The sequence below is a fragment of the Limanda limanda genome, chromosome 2 (assembly GCF_963576545.1).
Source record: "Limanda limanda chromosome 2, fLimLim1.1, whole genome shotgun sequence".
In the NCBI taxonomy this organism is placed as follows: domain Eukaryota; kingdom Metazoa; phylum Chordata; class Actinopteri; order Pleuronectiformes; family Pleuronectidae; genus Limanda; species Limanda limanda.
The window spans coordinates 6913218-6931724 of record NC_083637.1 but is presented as its reverse complement, the minus strand read 5'-3'; the positions used below and the strand labels follow the sequence as shown (position 1 = coordinate 6931724).

Genomic DNA, 18507 nt, shown 5'->3' with positions numbered 1-18507 from the left:
CTGGATATTCTGCTCCCCGGCTGCAAAACAAAGATGGAGAACAACAACAGATATATTGTTTTTTTTTGGGGGGCACCGGTAGTCGTCTGTGGGGGGGTGCAGGCAAGAGCACGCGGTGTCATACATATTCCGATTAGAGGATCAGGCCAAAAAGATAAATGAAATTGAATAATGAATGCCTTTGAAGCTCTTCCTTTCTTTTACACAGACACAGACACATACACTATTCTGTTTAGGAATCTGGTTCCAAGCATCAAGGTCTGTTGAGCCCACAGCAGAAAGCACATCAGCACCAACGTGTTCATTAGCTCCTCTGATACATGTATGAATGCAGGCCTGAGCCGTCCTGTTGGCCTAATGAAGGAAGATCACGTAGAGAGAAGGGAGGACAAAGAAGAAGAGTGGTAGAGAGTGAGGGGGGAACAAAAAGAAAGTGGAGTATCAATATTTAGGGGAAGTTCTTTTTTCCATCGCTCCGACGCTCAAAGAAGATCAAGAAGACGCTGACGAACTGGAAGAGGAAAGTTTCACTTCATCAATCAGGCCCTCCCTCCCTCCCTCCCTCCCTCCCTCCCTCCCTCCCTCCCTCCCTCCCTCCCTCCCTCCCTCCCTCCCTCCCTCCCTCCCTCCCTCCCTCCCTCCCTGCCTGGCTGCATGTATGTTGTTTTCTATTTACACACACATATCAAGGGGCGGGAGGGGTTCCAGTGTAGTCTTATTGATTTGCGTCTCCAGGGAAAAAAAAACTCATTTAGCTGCCGGCGCCGACCCAGCATGTGTGTGTCCGTGGTGTTGTGTTGTGATTAAGCGTGTGAGTGTGTGTTGTGTGATCACACGTGGGCCAGTTCGTGTGCACCTGAACGCAACAGTTGTTTCTGACAGGGACGGAGGGTTTATTGGTGAATGTGGACAACGGACTGGGCTCGGGGGGGGCCTGCAGCTGACAGCCAGCGCCTGAGGTTCTCACAGTCACACATCCCGGAGAAAAGGAAAAGAATAAATGGAGGAATAAACAGAAAGCAACTGTGCCTGGAGCAGAAAACATGTACAAGGAAAATACAAGAGCGGGTTTAAAACTGGGATTAATGGAAACTGTTTACACCATTTGTCCTGATGGGTCGGGTCTACCCAGGGTAATCATGTTAGGTGTGTGTGTGTGTGTGTGTGTGTGTGTGTGTGTGTGTGTGTGTGTGTGTGTGTGTGTGTGTGTGTGTGTGTGTGTGAGTGAGTGATTGGCATGTTCCTCACCTATCACAGTGAGGTGTGCCCTTGCCTCTGCAGGTTTGGCAGTGCTGTTACTAAGCAACGCCTCACAAACATATAGCCCGGTGTCAGAAGACGAGGGAGCAGGAATAACGAGCCGACGCCCACTGGTCAGCCGACGCCCATCCCGTTTCCATGACACCACGAGGCTGTCCACCGGCCTGAGAGGAGGAGGAGAGGAGGAGAAGGAGGAGAGAAGAGAACAGATGAGAAACAGATCAGAAGAGAGGAGAAGAGAGAAGTGTGGAGAATCGCACGAAAGGCAAAGGAGTGACAGAAGGCAATTACAACATATTAAATCCATCAGTTTACGTGTCAATGAGGCAGGAAATGAATGATGACAGTGAGCACATCAGAGCCGTCAGCTCCACTCAGCATGAAGGAGCTTCACTCAGCTACTGGGGACGTTGAGGAAAGGGACATTCATGAAAAATGAAATTCTGTTTTTGGATAAAACAACAGAGAAACAATTCTTTTGAGACTCTGTGTTTGAGAGAAAATAGCATTAATAAAGCAAAACCTCCTTTCAATTGAAGCTCAATGTATTTGGTGCATTTTCATGAAATGATCCAATTCTTGGAAAGGAATCTGCATTAAAATGTTCAACTGACTTATAAGGAAAACAGAGGATTAGGTCATAATCAGGAACTGGAACTCTCCTCCAGATGTGTTCTTTTCATGCCAACATAGGCTTTACTTCAATTATGGGATTTGTATACAAATAGTGGAAATAAACCAAAATCTAGAAGCGTAAACATCAATCTTTAAATGTCTCTGACTGCGGCTGTGGGTCAGGAGTAGAGTGGGTCGTCCACTAACCAGAGGGTCTGGGGTTCAATCCCCGGCTCCTATATTCCGACTGTTGATATAAGCATATAACTGCCTGGTATGAATATGTCTATTTCTGATTAAATATGTTATTATATTATTATTAATTTTGTTGTTATTATCACAATTGAATTAAGCTCAGTTCAACTAATATAAAGCTCAATACTATAAAGTCAGACTCCCATTAGGACACAGCTCAGAGATCTCGAGCTGCTTCCTCCCTCAGATGAAACACCTGGAGGTAAAAACAAAGTTGAATGGAAAAACTTTTTAAGTTCACTGCGAGGCAGATATGTCAGAATTTTAACTTGCTTACTCAGCGGATCCCGTCCACAACAAAATACTCTGAGAGTGGAAAGCAGATTTGGAGCTCTTGATATCAGGCCTACTGGCGCTGCCTGTTTTAACTCAGACTTCTAATTATTTTTAGTTCTTTTACCAGGACGGCACTGGTGCATCAGACTGGAAGACTTGATGGTTAATGGATCTGGAGAGGAGATTTGATTTCTCACTCCACATTCTTCCAAAACTCCTGTGGTGAAGTTTGTCTCTTCCATTTGTTCTAAGGCTACAGAATTATCTCTGTGGACTATTCTTCAGCGGCTGCCTGTCTGATATCAGAACTGCTCCCTGAGGAAAGGATCGTCCCTGGTAGAAGAAATACAGGAGACGCTGGGCTGATTTGTCTGCAGCTGTCAAACCAGTGCAGCAGCTTTACAAAGACCAAATGATTCGCTGTTGAATGGAAAAAAAGGAGACAGCTCTCATGTTTCTCTCTTTACCTTAAGTGCTGCCCACTGGCCAAGAGCTCAGAGAGAAACAAAGGGACTTCTGCTCCTAGTGAACTATCGGCCTGATGAACTCGGTCTAAATAACTCACACTAACACAAGAGCAGAGCTTCTGCAGGTTTAAACGAGTCAAGTAGGAAACGTATGAAGGAATATCAGAGTCTACAAATTCTATATTACTTCACCATATCACCATAATTGAAGATAAGGTGTATTTGCTGAGTGGAGAATAAACCTTAATATGCTAGGTTATCTCACAAACTGCAGAGACAGTTGGTTTTCAGGGTCTTTCTCTGTCCTGCAGGACCCGAGTGGTTTTAGTTTATCAGTTATGTATTCGTCTTATTGGTTTAACAACAAATGGTAAAAGGTGTATTTGTATATAGAGCTTTATACCATTCAAAGGTTTACAGTGCAGTGTTTTGTCATTCATCCATTCACACACACATTCATTCAGTGTTTCTATGGACAGCAACTTTTCTATAACAGTGGCAGAGCCATCAGGGGCATATTGGGGTTGAGTTCTGCCCAGTTTGATAATCTGCATCGTTTAGAACAACACACAGAGTCAATACAAACCTTGCATGCCACCAAGACATTTCACTTTAACATAAAATAAAAACTAATTTGACATACGATGGCAATAGCCTCACATGAAATTAAAATAATTGAGACTTTTAAAGACTAAAATAGTTTTTTAGTCAAGAGGATTCAGAGTAATTATCCTCCTGGCTGCGTTTATCTGTTCAAAGCAAGTGTTTTAATTCACAATGAATCATGACAAACAATAGCAAGTGCTACAATTACACATAACCATGCTGCATTCACGTCAACTCTATGACTAATATACACAAATAAGAGTCTGTTCCCAATGTGTTAAAGACAAGTAACAGAGGGATGAGTGGAAAATGATATAGTTTCTATAAACAACTCTTTCCCAGTATAAACACGTTTGTCCTCATGAGCCAAAGAGTCCTGACGACATTTCTAAGATCCAAGTTAAAGTCAGGGTGAGGGGTGAGTTAAGGATAAAGTTTGGGTAGAAAAAGGTGCACAATGAAGTGAGTGAGTGTGTGTGTGTGTGTGTGTGTGTGTGTGTGTGTGTGTGTGTGTGTGTGTGTGTGTGTGTGTGTGTGTGTGTGTGTGTGTGTGTGTGTGTGTGTGTGTGTGTGTAAATGTGTGGGTGTGTTTAGCTTCTCTGCTGATGTCAGATGGGGCGACTTCTGTTTAAGTTAACTTGCACTGTGTGTGTGTGTGTGTGTGTGTGTGTGTGAGTGTGTGTGTGTGTGCAAGTGCATTTGTGCCAGTGTGTCTATACACTTATTCTGGTAGAAGAGAAATGCTGAGCAATGGGTTTATGTGGTGTCCTCTAATTGTCCTGGAAGAAAGCAGGGCTGTCGAGTGAGAAAAGAATTATTCAATGCTTGTGTGTTTATGTGAGTGAGCTGTGTGTGTGTGTGTGTGTGTTTGTGTGTGTGTGTGTGTGTGTGTGTGTGTGTGTGTGTGAGTGTGTGTGTGTGTGTGTGTGTGTGTGTGTGTGAGTGTGTGTGTGTGTGTGTGTGTGCGTGTGCATAAAATACATTTACCTGGCATTAGCAATGCACTCCAGTGTAGCCTCACTCCCGGCCACCACTGTTGTGTCTTTAGGTCCAATCACGATCGCTGGAGCCAAAAGCTCTGACTCAGGATCTGTGACAGAGAGAGAAAATATGAGAGGTAGTTTAGCTCATAAATCACACTCGTGCACACACAGCAGCACAATCTGGAACTCAGTCCATAATAGTCGCACAAACACACACACAGACACACACACAGTTGCTGTACCTTTTCCTGTGTGCACAATCTTACCCTCGACTATTCATCATGATACTTTTTCGAGCAGACACCATCACAGTGTCCACAGTGAAAACACATTTAGCTCGATTTGAACCCTGAGCCGTTTCTCTGACTAATTTTAGAACCGAGCCAAACGTTAAACAAGCGGTTCTGCGGGACAATGGGATGGATTTCTGCCATGTGAGAAATGTTATTCAGGAGTCTCTCAGGATTCAGTCTCCACAGATCTGATACAAACTGCACTGAGCTTGTTTTAATATCATTGAAGCAGCGTTTCACACGTTGTGGCTCAAAGCGTCGCCTGGACTGAGCCGGTGCTGTGACGCAGATAAACTGAACCTTGCTGCAAAACAGACGGAGCAAATCGTCTGCACCCCCCAGCCATCTGTGGGTCAATACTCCCTTTGTTTGTGTCTTTCACTTCAAAGCTGAATTGTACCCAAGTAACAAGTTTTTTTTCCTTTTGTCAGCGTTTTTTTTGGAGGATGCGGCCGGTGGGTGTTCTGGAATCATGAGGACAAAAACTACACAGATCAGATCCCTGACTGATATGAATATGAACACAACGTACAAGTGTGAGTCTGGCTTGACACAAACTAATTCACACAATGGAAATATCAGGATTTCAGTAAGATCCATTTAGGACTATTTAAGACCATTTAAATATTTCCTATTACATAAAATCTTCAAATCTTACATCAGTTTTACCCAGTACAATAAAATCATACCTCCAAATGATAAAAAGTTGTTTTTAAAATCAACATATGGCAGTTGCATGACAAAGACCTTTTCAGCAACAATGGGAAGTTGACTGTGTTTGCAAAGGTCTGATTGAACTGAGTAACTTCCTGACGCACAACTCCCACTTTTACTTTATGCATATGTTTTATATCTGCTGACAGGCAAGAGAAAGTATTTTAAGACCTTTGTTTAGGAAAAATTAAAAAAGTTGCAGTGGTTTTTATCAAGGATACGGAGTCGAATGCTTTTACTTTGCAAGAAATGAAGAAATGTACAAAGTGTCATTATGGTGATTTGTATGTGAGGAGTTTGGTATAAGTGGAGTAGAATTACATACTATTACAGAATGATGGTTCATGTAATTCTTCCTTATAAACATAATCATTAATTGTCTGAAGCACACAACCCAGCATGGAGTATAATAATGTATTAGAGCCCGTGTGTGTGTGACAAAAGATTTACGAGCTAAAAGGTGCATTAAAGAGATTTGTAGTGTGTGTGCGCAAGATTATGATTGTGTGTTTGCAAAGGATTTATGAAATGATATGACCCTTTCACAAGAAAAGCATACACGTGTAATGTGTGACAAAAAGTGTAAAAACAGAAGCACGTTCCAATTAAATAGTAGATAGAGTTGTTTTTATACTTCGTCAAGGCGTCATTTGACAGTTATGTTCGTGCACGTGTGTGAACATCGTTGAGTTTCTCATGCATTCGAGATGAATATGTAGATTTCCAATGAGGGAGGAGTGGAGAGTACACATTAACAGGATCGCTCTGATAGGAGGTGGGATGTGAAGAGAAGAAATGGAGGGGGGAAGCAGCTTTGATCTCTCCTTTGAAGGGAAGGAAGAAAAGGTGGTAATTGACTGTGCTCTTTATTCCTCTTTCTCTCCATCAACTATTTTTATATCAGCGAGAAAGAGCAGAAAAGTCACATCGCACTGTCACACGGAGGAAGACACGCGGGAACAGTGAGACAGGTAAATGACAGCACACACACACACAGACACACACACACACAGAGACACACACATGTACATATACCTTTAGTTCTGTCTCTGTGAGGACACTCATTGACATAAGACACACACACACAACTCGAACTGGTCCTTACAAAAAAGAGAAGTGCAAGTACACACTCTCCCACTCAACTGTCTCGACAGAAGTGAAGTCATTTATGGAAAACAGAAAAAGGAACAGGACGTAATAGTCAAAGTCTTTATAACTTTCACGTCCTCTTTCTCAACTAAACACACACACACACACACACACACACACACACACACACACACACACACACACACACACACACATACACACACCCACACACACTTACAGAGGAGTTCTCCTTGTCTTCCATTCATTGTGGACAGCCTAACCAAAGCCTAACCAGGACCTCAGAAATGAGGATTTGCCTCATCAGGACCAGGCTTTGGTCCCCATGAGGTCTACTGCTCCTGATAAGATCAGTGTTTATGCTGTAAAAGATGCAAAAGAGGTAACAAAACAAGTTCAGACACACCCACACACACACACACACACACACACACACAAGGTAAGAACTAATGATGGGTGGCAGTGGAGGGTACAGGACAGACTGGGAGACATGCAGAGAAAGAAGTGGAGCATAGAGTCTACGTTTGTCGTCCACTGTTGGGAGCAAAGGTCAGACAGGAACCAGTAGATAATGAGTCCAACCTGTTAACTTGGGCTGAGTGTCTGATGGGAGCAGAGCGGAGAACACCGGAGTGACAAAGGAGAACATGGAGGAAAGAGAAAAGGGCTCAGCAGAGGGAAATCAGGTTTATATGCAGATAAGGAATGCGGAGAGGGGACCGTGCAGATGGTCTTCTTCCTCTTCTTCTTCTTCTGGAGTGACAGACACGATAGTGGAAGTCGAGGGGAAAGCAAAACGCCATATGGTTGTGTGATCCGCGGTATTCTTTCTCTCTGTCAGTGCCTGTTACATCCTTTTCTTTCCTCAGAGGGGAATCTCCAGCATTTCATTTTCATCTGTATCTCACGTCCCCTCCTGCCTGTCGTGTTCCCTATCATCCACTTAGCTCCTCCTCTCTGTTGTCAGGGATTAATTCATTAATCTTCCTCAATTTACACAAGGAGAAACATTCAAACTGACAGAGAGAGTTAATGTGTGTGTGTGTGTGTGTGTGTGTGTGTGTGTGTGTGTGTGTGTGTGTGTGTGTGTGTGTGTGTGTGTGTGTGTGTGTGTGTGTGTGTGGCAGCTAAAAGGCTCCCTGTAAAGACTGTCCAGAAGTTTAATCTAACTCCAGTGGATTCCTCATTTAGCAAATGAGAAACACCATGTGGCAGAGAGTAGGAGAGTAGGAGTGGAGGAGGGAAGGAGGGAAGGAGGGAAGGAGGGAAGGAGGGAAGGAGGGAAGGAGGGAAGGAGGGAAGGAGGGCAGAATAGAAATTGCAGAGTTGTAGCCTAAACAAAGTGAGAGCAAAACAACAAGTCGGGGCTGAGGAGCTTCATTAAGGAGCGAGGGCTGATTAAACGAGGAGCTTAAAATACAAAAAGGGCTGTTTAAAAATAAATCTAGAGAAAAAAGTGTGTGTGTGTGTGTGTGCGTTTGTGTGTGTGTGTGTGTGCACGTGGCTCATCGACTGTACATGAAGATACCACATCGCCGTTGTGCTTTTAATTTTTAATTTGGAGCCAGAGTTTGCAGATGTAGAAGTTCATGTCCCATCTGCTAACATGGAGCAGGCAGGGTTTATCACCAATACAGCAACCAGCCACCAGGGGTTGATCAGGAGGATTTGGGTTCACTTTTGGAATGTTGTATCTTTATATACAGTTCATGACATGGCTTGGATAGTGTCTTGACTGATTCTTATGCAGAATATCGATATATAACCTAATATATAACTTATATAAACATATAACTTATATCTGTCTTACCAAATCTGTAGGGTAGTTACTAGATTTAGCCACTAGATAACACATCTAACCTGTATGTTGGATAGAAGATTTGGTCCTAAGGATATCTTCTCTTTGTTTCTCTCTGTTAATAAAATGCCCCAAGATTATTTTACATTAAAATAACTTTTCCCAGTGCAGTATATTGCAAAACATTAAAGCAAATACATTATATCTCCTGGGCCTTGGAGGTGAATCTACTTCTGCACCACAGAGGCAGCGACACACACGGCAACATTCAAAACGCTCTCGTCAGTGCAATCACTGCTGATTGACAGTCAAGTGCTTCTGAGGTGACACAGCTGTAGAAGAGTGTGAGCGTGTCATTCAGGCGGAAGCACGAAAAAATCCCAAATTAAATCAATGATGGGAACGATGAAAGGAGAAGAAGAGAAAAAAAAAGAAGATCAGGGCTGGTAAAAAGGATTGTTGCAGCTTTAGGGCAGGAAGGAGATAGAGATGGATCGACAGGGAGAGAGACGGAGGGAGAGATGAAAGGCTATTCCATCCTCAGATTAGAGTGTAATCCCTCTTTGAATGGATTCTCAGATTACAGCTTGTTCTGCTATTAAATGTGCCAGTCACTCCACACCACCTCCGCTGTCTCTGTGTGTATCATCTTTCTATGAGTGTAAATCTCTGTGTTTTAAGCCTTTGAGTCAAATCTCTGCAGAGACCTCGAGAGCAGAGGGATGGGCTGGGGGCGAAGACACATACACACACACACACACACACACACACACACACACACACACACACACACACACACACACACACACACACACACACACACACACACACACACACACACACACACACACACACACACACACACACGCACACACACACACACACTCTCTCTCACAGGGGCAGCCTGGAGTTAGCTGACTGTGTATTAATAGAGTTGTCAGATATGTGTCTGCAGAGTCCACAGCCAACTAACACATATCACACTGAGGCCGTACACACAACAAGAGAGTGAAACGGCTGAAGAAAGACAGAGGAGAGAAAAAAGAGAGAGAATGACAGAAGAGGAAGGGCACCTGGAAAAGAGAAGGTTCAAGACGATGGGAAGGTTCTTTTTTGTTCAATATTTTAAAGAGTTTTTTTGGAGGGTATACAAAAATAAATGGAAAGGGAGAAGGTGATAATTTGCTGATCTCTCTGGAGAGCATGGCGTGTGTGTGTGTGTGTGTGTGTGTGTGTGTGTGTGTGTGTGTGTGTGTGTGTGTGTGTGTGTGTGTGTGTGTGTGAGTGTGTGCCAGTGGGGCGAGTGTTTGTGTGTGTCACTGAGCTCATTAATGCTTCATGCTGACAGCTAAGTGTCATCGTCTGACTACACTTGTCTTAGAATGCCAATATAAAACCACAAGTCAGGACATGGCACACGCACACACACACTCACATACACACAGACACACACACACACACACGCACATACACACACACACACACACACACGCACTTAGAGCAGAGGATCCAAGCCCCAAGGGGAGACACACACACACAATAGGAAAGCAGTGAGAGGACCCAGAGAGAGATGCCCCATTTTAAATATTCATCTTTTCCTTCAGCTGCCAAAGCCTCTATCTATCTCTGTCATCATGCCACACAAGTGATGGGAGGAGGAGATGGAGAGAGGGAGGAAGGAAGGAAGGAGAGAGAGAGGGAAGGAGAAGGAGAAGAAGCGTGGAAACGTGTGGCGGTAATGGAGAGGCAGAGGAGGACTCAAGCTCTCAGGAGCTCTCCAGGATTATTAGATTCATTTGGAGTTTTATATAAGTTGCGATGTTTTGGTTCGATGATGAAACACACAACGACATAATGAGGGAACGTTTCGTCATAGAAAATAAAGGTATGTGCAACTGCTTCATATCTGCAAACACACACACACACACACACACACACACACACTTAAGATACAGACATAGCCTACCTATATATATATATATATGAAATATAGAACCTGTAACATATAACTTTTAAACTACTTCCGAACAGGGATATAAATTGACTCCAGCGCTCACTCCTCCTTCGCGGTAGTAGCCGCGCGGATGATGCTAGCTAGCTACAGGCAACTGACACTCAACTAAAGCTTCCCTTCTGCACTTCTGAATTTATGTTCTGCAGCTGCCAAGACACATTTTACAACAGACAGAACCACTGCAGCTATTAAGCTGTAAGTCAGCAGATTCTAAAGTGGGTGACGTGGCAGCCGGGGGGGGGGACGAAAGGCAAAGCCAAAGTTTTGTATTGTTTTCTGCGTACGTCTTTAATATCTTACCACATTAAAAGACATTTACACACAATTTTAAATGTAAAGTATCTCTAAAGACCGTTGCATGCAATTAATTTGCAGGTCATAAATATTTGTATACATTTTTTCCGACCCCATTTGATTTTTCCAGTGTTTGTTGCATCATAAATCTTCCGTGTTGTTGACAACGTCACGTTTTGAGGCTGTCATCATAATAAAACAACTTTCTCCTCCGTTCAGTCTGACATTAAGCTTATTTGTCGTTGTATTTACTATAATTATCTTTATCCATTGCTCAGAGTTATGTTTTTCTTTAAAAGTCATGAATAAGATGCGGCTGATTTGAAGCTACGATCAAGCAAGGTCCTGACACACAACAGGACCTTCTTTAGTCAAATTGAATACTATTATTTTGCGCCAGCTGTTGCCGCAGTTCTTCAAGCTGTTCGACAGACGTGAACAAATCGGTCCTGAAGCCACTGAGATGCAGTTTGACCTCCTGACCCGAGCAGTGAAACACTCCAAGTCCGTGTGTCTGGGTCAATGCTTGTTGTATCCTGGTATTTAGAATTTCTAATTAAGGAAAAGGACCAGATCAACGTCGCTTTATGTTGATCAGCTCTTCATTTCCCAAAGTAGCTGTTTTATCTTGATCTTAATAATCATTCATGAATGGAAATAGTCAGTCATGTTGAAATTCTCCTCCAGTGCTGTTTACTTGTGTCACTGTTCCAAAGTGGAAAACATTATACTCCACTTATGGCTTTTTTTGAAAGATGAGAGTGTCTCGTCTACTCTTAAGAGACATCTTAAAGCAGAACTTCACTCTAAAGCCAGCAAAGATAAATAAATACACTAAGTTCTCTCTGTTTTCAAAAGTTTGCCGAGCACTGCTGCAAACCATCAGGTTCTCTGAGTGTATATTCACAGGTTCAGGCCGAGAGCAAACTGACCTCGAGGTTAGAGGCGGCTGGCTTAAGGTTTTTCTTACCAACAGTGAGGCAGAAACACTGAAACCTGGAATAGTGGAACATCTTTTACAGCATGCACCCACCAGCACTGCAGATGTGACCTTCAGCAAAGCACTGAGCCGAGCGGCCCTGAGCTCTGACCCCCCCACCCGTGGAGGGAGAGGGTCACAGGAATATTTGTCTCTGCTCAGAGAGAAGGAGCACGAGAGAAAGAGCAGGGGAAGATAATGTAAATGTAAATGGTTCTTTACCTGTTGACCCTCGGTTCTTCTTTCCAACTGTCCATCAGCCGGAGAGAGTGAGATGAAGAGAATTGGAAGGAAAGGGGGGGAGATAGAAAGTGGGGAGCAAAGGGGAAAACAGGAGAGATATAATTTAGATTTCAAGTGTTTCCTCCAGTGGCGGCAAAAAACATACATTTAGCAAAACACACATGAAAAAGAATCAAAAGAAGAACACAAGCTTTTACAAGACAGTCGGCTCTGAGCTGTCTGTGAATTGAGGAGGAAAACAGGAAGAGGAGCATCTACCCTGAGAAGGAGGAAGAAGAAGAAACACACAAACAAAGACAAAAATCAAGAGACTCTTTTCGAAAGTTGTATCTTTATATACAGTTCATGACATGGCTTGGATAGTGTCTTGACTGATTCTTATGCAGAATATCGATATATAACCTATTATATAACTTATATAAACATATAACTTATATCTGTCTTACCATATCTCTAGGGTAGTTACTAAATTTAGCCACTAGATAACACATCTAACCTTTATGTTGGATAGAAGATTTGGTACTAAGGATATCTTCTCTTTGTTTCTATCCGTTAATAAAATGCCCCCAGATTATTAAAAGAACTTTTCCCAGTGCAGTATATTGCACAACATTAAAGAAAATACAATATATCTCCTGGGCAAACAGGAGAGATATCATTTAGATTTGAAGTGTTTCCTCCGGGGGCGGCAAAAAACACACATTTAGCAAAACACACATGAAAAAGAATCAAAAGAAGAACACAAGCTTTTACAAGACAAGTCGGCTCTGAGCTGTCTGTGAATTGAGGAGGAAAACAGGAAGAGGAGGAGGAAGAAGAAGAAGAAGAAGAAAAGACAAAAATCAAGAGACAGAGAAATGGATGAGAGGCAGGAAGAGGGAACGCCATGTTATCATGGAGTCCAGAGGAAGACGAGCTGTTAGCGGCTCATCCATCAAGTGCCAGCCACAAAGTGTTGTCTCTCATTCTCTCATTCACTCATTCCCTCTTTTCTTCTTTTCTTCTGGCCTCTATCATCTCTCCTCTGCCTCTCTGCCTGCGTGTGTCATGATTCGGGTGGAGCAGGACCGGAGGCCGGGAGGAAGTGATGGCAGTGACATTCTACTGGCAGAAGATCTACATTCACAATCCATCTATCAATACACTACCCCCCCCCTCACACGGCTATACAGCCACTGAGCCACTCACTCAACACTTGGATACTGTGTGTGTGTTGTGTGTGTGTGTGTGTGTGTGTGTGTGTGTGTGTGTGTGTGTGTGTGTGTGTGTGTATGCGTTTGTGTGTATGTGTGTGGATCTGAAAGTGTGTGTGTGTGTGTGTGTGTGTGTGTGTGTGTGTGTGTGTTTGTAGGTGTTTGGATCTGAATGTGTGTGTGTGTGTGTGTGTGTGTTTGTGTGTATGTGTTTGGATCTGAGTGTGTGTGTGTGTGTGTGTGTGTGTGTGTGTGTGTGTATGTGTTTGGATCTGAGTGTGTGTGTGTGTGTGTGTTTGGATCTGAGAGTGTGTGTGTGAGTGTGTGTTTGTGTGTGTGTGTGTGTGTTGTGTGAATGTGTTTGGATCTAAGAGAGAGACAGTGTGTGTGTGTGTGTGTGTATGTGTTTGTGTGTTTGTGTTTGTATCTGAGTGTGTGTGTGTGTGTGTGTGTGTGTGTGTGTGTGTGTGTGTGTGTGTGTGTGTGTGTGTTTGTTTGGATCTGAGAGTGTGGGTGTGAGTGTGTGTGTATGTGTTTGTGTGTTTGTGTTTGTATCTGAGTGTGTGTGTGTTTGTGTGTGTGTGTGTGTGTGCGTGCGTCAGGGACTTAATTTAGATTCTGACGTAGTGCATCAGTGCAAAGTTCGCTTAGTATGAGCAACACGCATGCACACACTCACACACACACACACACACACACACACACAAACACACACTCACACACACACACACACACACACACACACACACACGTGATGAAGCCAGCTGACGAGAAACAGGAACAAAAAAAAGCTGCTTCATTATAAAACTGAGAAAAACTAAAGAAGAGGGAGAGAAAAGTTTGGAAGAATAAAGAGTTTTGATTTTTATTTTCTTAATCTTGTTGATTGTTCATCAACTTCACATCACATGGATTTCTTCAGGTTGAACAGACACTAGTGTAGAAAGACACAATAGCCAGATTGATGGTAAACAGAACTAAAGAGACCAATTTAACTAGAACAGTTTGTGCTGTTCAGTTGCCGTAGTGGGAAGTCTATTATTTTGGAGAATGTGGAAAGAGGGTCACGCACACAAATCCAAACAGACACACACAACACACAGTAACTTGCAGGCTTTGGTCTGGGGGGCATACGACTGTGGGTGTGTATTCAAATGAAGTGTCATACTGAGTCATGCTCAGTTACGAATGGGAACAGAGAAACAATGGGGACATCGGGGGACAACAGGGAAACCGTGTGTGTGTGTGTGTGTGTGTGTGTGTGTGTGTGTGTGTGTGTGTGTGTTCCTTCACAACACAAATCCTCTGATGTTCGTGAGGTTAAATCCACTAAACCACATTTTCCGGTAACTTTCCTCCCGTCATTGTTTTGTCTCCGATCCTTTGAAAAGCGTCGGGATCATCTCTGTGTTTACTGACGTGCGTTTCACAGCCGATAAAATATAACTGCAGCCGAACAGGTGAACACAAGCTTCATGTTTCATCTCTGCACACACAACACTCCACCGCTCAATATATAGATGAAATGAGAGTGATTTAAAAAAAAATACAATTCCATCTGAAAATATTAGTGTGTGTGTGTCTAAGTGTGTCTCAGCCTTGAGTATGATTTGTATTCATGAATTCACTATTGTGTATTCAGTGCCTGAAGGACCTACAAACAACCAGGTCACAGTGTCCTCTGTGTGTGCTCGCTACGATGTGTGTGTCTGTGTGTGTGTGTGTGTGTGTGTGTGCCTGGTGTGTCTTTGCGTAGGTCTAACACAGGGAATTAGTACAGTATTTGTGTTGAGGATGTTTCTCCGTAAAACAATCCCACATGCCGTACCTGATCTTTCTGTGTGTGTGTGTGTGTGTGAAGGTGGTTGTTGCTATGTGTGTCATGTCTCACTCCTCCGGCTGAACTGTGCAGGTGCTGACCTCCCAGTCCCCAGCGGGGGGGTCACCTGTTCGCTGCAGCGCCTCCGCAGCCTCCGTGACTCAACACCTCCTCCCACCTTTCACACACACACACACACACACAAGCATACACACACACACACACACACACACACACACACACACACACACACACACACACACACACCTTCCTCTCTACCCTCCATCTACATACAACCAGATCCCTCAGTGATAATCTATTCTCCTGTTCGGCTTCGCCTCGTTCTCCCTCGTTCGCCCACCTCCACTGTCACATTTCCCCCCGAGCGCAAGGAGACTTTTTTTAGCAACACGTTTGAGTCGTTTCTTTCTCTCTCTCTCTCTCTCTCTCTCTCTCTTTCTCTCTCTCTCTCCCTCTCCACTGTTTTAAAACCAGAGTTCACCCTCAGAACCCTTACCACTCCAATTTACCCTGTCAATCTCCCTCCCTCTTCCCTCTGTTCTTCTCTCTCTCTCTCTCACACACACACACACACACCTATTTGAAATTCATATCAATGGCTTTACAAATGTAACACTCCAATTTCCAACCCCGACACATTCACAGAGACACACAAGGACTCTGGACCCCTCTACACACACACACACACTCTCACACACAAAGTTGTGTCCAGTGAAATAATAAGCTGACTGGAGAGTTGACCCCAGACCTCAGAGCAAATCCCTGACAGACTCCCACCATCACATCTCGTAGTCAACCAGCTTCCTCTGCTCGCGCCCGGCCGTCTTGCTCACTTTGTAAATCTGACCAGAGCTGAGGAGAGCTTTCATTTAGACACAGTGTATAAACAGCAGCGAGCAAGGTTTACATATTAAAATGTAGATTTCATACAAGGCAACACTCTTCCTCCTCCAGGTATTTGAGCCGTGTCTTGTCTTCGGCTCAGATTCCACTTCCCCTCTGTGAAACGTGAGCTGCGGGAAGATTACATCCTGCTGCTGTCTGCCTGTCCGAACCAAACACAAGCACCGGTTGACCTTTCCAATTTACCATGTCAATCATGTCCACACACACACACACACACACACACACACACACACACACACACACACACACACACACACACACACACACACACACACACACACACACACACACACACACACACACACACAGACACACACAGACAGATAGAATGCAGAGCCCACTCTCCCATATATATGTAGAAGTAAAAGTTGGTGTCAATCATCCTTGTTTGAATCTCAAATGTCACCAGGTTTTGACATTCTCTTTGCTCACCGCCCAAAAAAGAAAAAGGTTAGCACACACCTGACTTTCTCCTCTATTTTTTATTTCTCTCTCTCTCTCTGCAACATCTCTTTCTTCTGGAATCTAAATCGAGCTCTCTCTTCTCCTGTTGCTCGCAATCTCTTTAGACTTGTTGGTATTTTTTCTCCATGTCCAAAACAGATGTAGCACTCAAATCTGCACTTGAGATAAAAAGCCACCAACCCCTTGTTAAGCGTTACCTCATGAGTCGAAAACAAAGAGCGAGCAAATGAGCCGAGGAGAGTAAACGTGCCAGTGAGAGGGATTCAAATAAACAAGAGCCCCCGAAAAGGAAAGAGCAGAAGAACAAGGGAGTTGTAAAGAGAAACATAAAAACTGAGAGTACCATGTAATGAAAATGGAAAAGGAGATGTTCAATTCCCACTGGGAGCCTAATGGGAGGGATCTCACTTCATTTACAACTCAAAGGAGTGTTGCTTCCTCCAGTTCTTTTGGCTCTGACACAAGTTGCTGGATTCCTACTCGTACATTCCCGTTCACGTGTTTGAAATCCGGTATCGGTAATAATTCCCCAACTGAAAAACGCACGTCATGTGACCACTCCCCCATGTAAACACAAAGCATGTTGTTTACTCTTCTTTACGAGAAACAACAATGGTGAGAAGTACGGCGAGGGATTTATTTTGTTGGACGAACAACAAGGTGGAGATATGAGTGTTTACGATATATCGTCTTCCCACTGGTAATCGAGCTGTAACTGATAAGAACCAATTAGGAAGCAAAGGCAACGTCAACATTTCCATTGTTTCTTGTTCATACTACAATGCTGATTCTCTGTTTTAAGGACTCTGGAGTATTGAGGACGATATGAGGGAACATAGCAAGAGCGATGTATTTTAGAATTAAAACATGGTCGTGTAGACGTAGCCTCAGAGAGACAGTGGACTCGGACAAAACTCGGAGGTGCTATTCGGACTTGGGTCAGTTTCCTACTGCGTGTGACTATAATCATAATTGCTACTCTGAGACTGACTCTACAAAGAGAAGAGGAGGTCTCTGATCCTGCAGGAGAAACAGCATGGAGGACAAGTCTCAGACAGAGGGAAGGTGAAGTCAAAGGTGTGTTTTGAAAAGTCAGTAAAAAATAACTTAAGTACACGTGTATTGCGTAGGGGACAGGAGGAGACACACACACACAATTATGTATTGCTGTCCTTATGAATTAACAAACGTGTGTTAGAAGTGTCTGTAATTGAGCAAGGCTTTATCAAATGAAGACGGCACCCCCCACACACTTTCGGACCGTGGTGTCTGATCAACACATAGAAGCTAATTAATAAAATGGGATCAATGTGTGTTTGTGCAAAAGTGTGAATTCAAGTGTCTGCCTCCATTGGGATCTGAAGACTTGCGTGTGTTAATGTTTGTGTTTATAGTTGTGAGAATACAAAGCATCAACGGGTTTATGAATCTCAATCATGTCAAAAATTGGGCTCAGGTCAAGTTCAGACACAAAGAAACTGAATTAACAGTTAAGCTTGGTTAGTTTTCTATCTCGTTAGGACAGATAATTGCTACTCTGAGACTGACTCTACAAAGAGAAGAGGAGGTCTCTGATCCTGCAGGAGAAACAGCATGGAGGACAAGTCTCAGACAGAGGGAAGGTGAAGTCAAAGGTGTGTTTTGAAAAGTCAGTAATATCATGTGTGTGTTCCCTGCAGCTCAGTTACCAGATGGAGAAGGAACCACGAGTGACAACAGGAGATGCATCATTGCTAAATCACGTTGCCGCAGGGTAATCCCCAGTCTCCCACTCCTCCTCCATAGTCACTCCTTCCTTGTCTTCATCCCTCCATTCCTCTCTAATCGCGTCTCTCTGTCCCACGGACCCAAAGCACTGTGTCTAAGAGACCCTCAGCATAACTAAACAGCCGCACATAATAAGAGGATACTGAATTTTTAAGTGGCTCCTTTAGAAACGAGTGGTTTTCTAGCAGAGCCTCCTCCGCTGCTCCCAGTGCAGCCTCTCTGCTTTTGACACAGTCCGTTCATTTACTACAGGCCAGCGGATGTAGGGACGAGGCCTGGAGGAACGGGACAGATCAATGGAGGGTTACATGTCCTGGCATTTCCTCGGGCACTTCCTTGAAGGCTAAGACACTCGCTCACAAACTCACAGTCTTTGGAGCAGAATAAAAACATCAATACTGTACTAAGACTTTACTGATGCCCTTTGGGGAA

At 43.6% G+C, this 18507-nt stretch overlaps 1 protein-coding gene across 1 annotated transcript in view; it reads right to left on the bottom strand.

Moving 5' to 3' along the window:
* Positions 1–18507, bottom strand: part of LOC133015820 (protein sidekick-1-like) — a 195781-nt gene that overhangs the window by 87545 nt on the left and 89729 nt on the right. The window contains exons 6-8 of the mRNA XM_061083097.1: positions 11884–11910; positions 4467–4569; positions 1249–1424 (exon numbers count right to left, since the gene is read on the bottom strand). Coding sequence (XP_060939080.1) covers positions 1249–1424; positions 4467–4569; positions 11884–11910 — 306 coding nt within the window. The remainder of the gene's footprint in view (positions 1–1248; positions 1425–4466; positions 4570–11883; positions 11911–18507) is intronic.